This window comes from Branchiostoma floridae, chromosome 19 (assembly GCF_000003815.2).
Source record: "Branchiostoma floridae strain S238N-H82 chromosome 19, Bfl_VNyyK, whole genome shotgun sequence".
Lineage (NCBI taxonomy): Eukaryota > Metazoa > Chordata > Leptocardii > Amphioxiformes > Branchiostomatidae > Branchiostoma > Branchiostoma floridae.
The window spans coordinates 11193092-11196489 of record NC_049997.1 but is presented as its reverse complement, the minus strand read 5'-3'; the positions used below and the strand labels follow the sequence as shown (position 1 = coordinate 11196489).

Here is a 3398-nt window from a genome sequence, read left to right as displayed (position 1 = left end):
TATCACACACTAACCCTGGTACAATCACTCCATGTACCAAACTGACATATGGTAGCTAGCTAACTAACCGATAGTCAATGTACTTTCCATTCCTGGGTCCTAAAATATGGTATGTTTGTTGTTGTTGTTTGTTTGTTGTTAAGGAGGACTTACTTCCCGTTCTTGAGTCCGTACTGTATGGCGTCGTCCACGATACTCTGGTACTGCGGCATGTCTGCGGCAGCCAGCAGCAGGCTGGGGTTGGTGGTGGCATCCTGCGGCTTGTACTGACCAATGGCTGGAAGGGAAATCGAGATATCTTTAATACTCACCCAATGACATTTATCTGTATACGTTTGTGAAGATTATACATCCAGGAATATAATGAAAAGATGAAAGTTGAATCTCTACTTCTGGATAAATCAAATTTACTTCAGACGTTTCAAACGACCTCCGTCGTTCTTCTTCAGTGAAATAAAAATAAAAGTTTACAACACTGAGGAATAAAGAATACTTCTTACGTTCTAAATAAACAAAAAAGGTAACGGCTAAGGTGTTCTAAAGTAAACATGGTAGGTAACTACAGAGGTGTTCTAAACAGTGTTCTAAATAAACAAAAAGGTAACTGACAAAGGTTCTTAGATACATTCTAGCAAAATAAGAAAGGCTAACAAGGGATATAATGATAATAAGTGTCTATATATCAATAAAACCATCATTTACTTTAAAACATCATTCCAAGCACTGGAAAGGTCAGTTCTCAGCCCCCCCTTTCGATTGAGAGATGGACGATAAATGCGCTCGTAAATGGCTTCCCTAACCCCCCTTTCAAACCAACGTGGTTCTCTGTCTAAAATGTCTGTTGTATCTAAAGAAAACGAATGTCCGTTGTGGATGTTAAGATGATGCCAAATGGCTGACGAAAAAGATTTGAAGAAGAACGACGGAGGTCGTTTGAAACGTCTGAAGTAAATTTGATTTATCCAGAAGTAGAGATTCAACTTTCATCTTTTCATTTATCTGTATATTGTCAAAAAGGCAACCTAAGATGGCAGACTTCACCTCCACCCCCCTCAGAAGCAAGTGCCCTCTGCACTGCAAAAGTTAACACTGACTGACACAGATACACACATCACAAAGGCACAGACACACACACACGCGCAGTTCAAAGGTCTTATCATCCATTATCAGGGCTCGAAATACCACCTGCATATGCAGGTTAGTGCAGGTAAAATTGGAGCTGTGCAGGTATTTCTGGTGTCTACCTGCACCTAACCTGTACTGGTCCATGTACTGGGTTTTACACATAAATGTCCTATGATGGAGGTGTATCTGGATTGTTATTACCTGTATTGAATCTGTTGCCTGACCTATAAAGTATAACAGAAAAAAATAGCAATGGTTCCTGAACAATTTCAATATGATCCATACTTCCTAAATTCATAGTGGTGCAGGTAAAATTTGTCTGGTTCAGGTAATTTTCAATGTTACCTGCACCTGCGCAGGTATGCAAAAAAAAGTATTTTGAGCCCTAATCATAAGAGGCACCACGCAGTCCTGTGTAAGAGGAAACCTAAGATGTCAAACCATTGCAGGTCAAAGAACCCAACACACTGTCACTTATTGAGAAGAGCAGGGATCACCCGGTGTGAATAACTGATTTCTTGGAGACAATTGTTGGTACACACCGTCTCTCCATCACTCAGTACGATATGATGTTTCATACTATCATATAATGAATGAATATGCAATAACAGGGTTCTAGCTAGCGCAAAGTTGCGTAGCGGCCCGCTACGTTAAAATTTTGGACCGCTACGCTCATTTTGGGGCCGCTACGCTTATTTTCAATACAAAGTAGCGGCATTTTGACTGTATTTATTTGTGCAATAATGCCAGATCAAATGTAAAAAAACGTTGGTTTCAGTTGTTTCAGAGGGAATCGCAATGAGCAAAGCACAAATACATGTGCGGGCGCTGCCTGGCGTGACTTATCAGGTCCCATGTGCACAGAGCACACGGCCGAGCGAACGGCCGAGGCGGGTCTTCATGTTGCCCTCCCATATGTGGCAAGCCCAGAGCCATATTTGGGCTAGACTGGCTTATTACGACTTGCCGAGGGAGTGTCCTTGTATGACAATCTTTTTCGTGGAACTTGAACAACTACAACTACAAATACGTTTCCTCCTCGTCCTCAACGCTTTTTCTTCGTAACTTGCGCGCCTACCCTCACTAAACTGCATTAATAATTTTTAAGGATAGAAAAAATAATAATCAGACACTTGTCCCTCATACACTTGGCACGTCCCGATCAGGCCGTGGGAGGCTGTTGAAAAAGTTCGTCACAGTAGCACTAGCAGATACTTTTGGTCATTTTATCAAAGTAAAAACTAAACTAACAATATATAATGTGAAATATTTTTAAAAAGTTGGAGCACTGTTACCATCAGATATGCTTTATGAGCATTTGTTTTTGTCATTTAATCATCAGATATTGTCAGTTCAGTCTTTGTTTTGGAAATTCCAAACGCAGTTTGTCCTCCCCAAAAGTAAACCTGACTAGACAACACTCCCAAAAGGGCGGAGTCTGCACTGCCAGCAGGCTGGTGCCAGAGACTGGCTAGTGCAGTGGGCGGAGTCAAGTCTCTTTAGCCTCTAAAAAGTTTTGCCAGCACGGCCCCAGTGCAGTGGGAGGAGCATTGTGCATACAAGCCGTGGGAATGTGTTTCCTGCCTCATAGATGAATACATTAAACCATATTTGGTGTGTCTCAAAGGAATCGTGTTTTCTTTCTATCTTCTGGTAGTGCCTGCAGAGGAATCAGCAATACGATATGACATGTAGGGGGAGGTGTAAAATGTAAAGTGTGTTCTGTGTTCTTTCTCTCACTAAATTTCTGGAATTGATTTACAAGAGAGGTAGAGTGGCTTACATTGATAAACATGATTTTGGCAGTGTGATGTAGCCATTCTTTTTTAAAGTATTGTAAACATTGTTCCCACTGCCATGAAATTGAATACAGTATTCTGAACATTGTATGGAAATGGAGGAACATTGAGGAAGTCTAAGCAAATTTGGAAATGTATGTAGAAATGATTACAGACTTTTGAAATTAATTCTTAACTTTGATTTGACTCTCTAGTAACTTTTAGTAAAATGATGTTACTTACCTGTTTCTAGGTTTACCTGTTGATTTTTTTTGTTTCTATGTATGAGTTAAGATATCTTGTGACAAGGTCCTTTGTAAGGGTAACACAGTGACAAGATGCAAAAGTATAAGAATTACCCATCAAGAATACATATTGAGAAAACAACAATTTTCCTTTTATAGGTCCCTAAGAATGGCCCATTTCAATTTTATATTTCCAAAAGCTCCATACCCGGTCGACCATAGCAAAGCCCCCCGTCCACACCATCCCCCC

The 3398-nt window shown here is 40.5% G+C and overlaps 1 protein-coding gene across 1 annotated transcript in view; it reads right to left on the bottom strand.

Moving 5' to 3' along the window:
• The window catches only part of LOC118406667 (transaldolase-like), a 16843-nt gene that overhangs the window by 10014 nt on the left and 3431 nt on the right, over positions 1-3398 (bottom strand). Inside the window, exon 2 of the mRNA XM_035806923.1 lies at positions 154-277. Coding sequence (XP_035662816.1) covers positions 154-277 — 124 coding nt within the window. The remainder of the gene's footprint in view (positions 1-153; positions 278-3398) is intronic.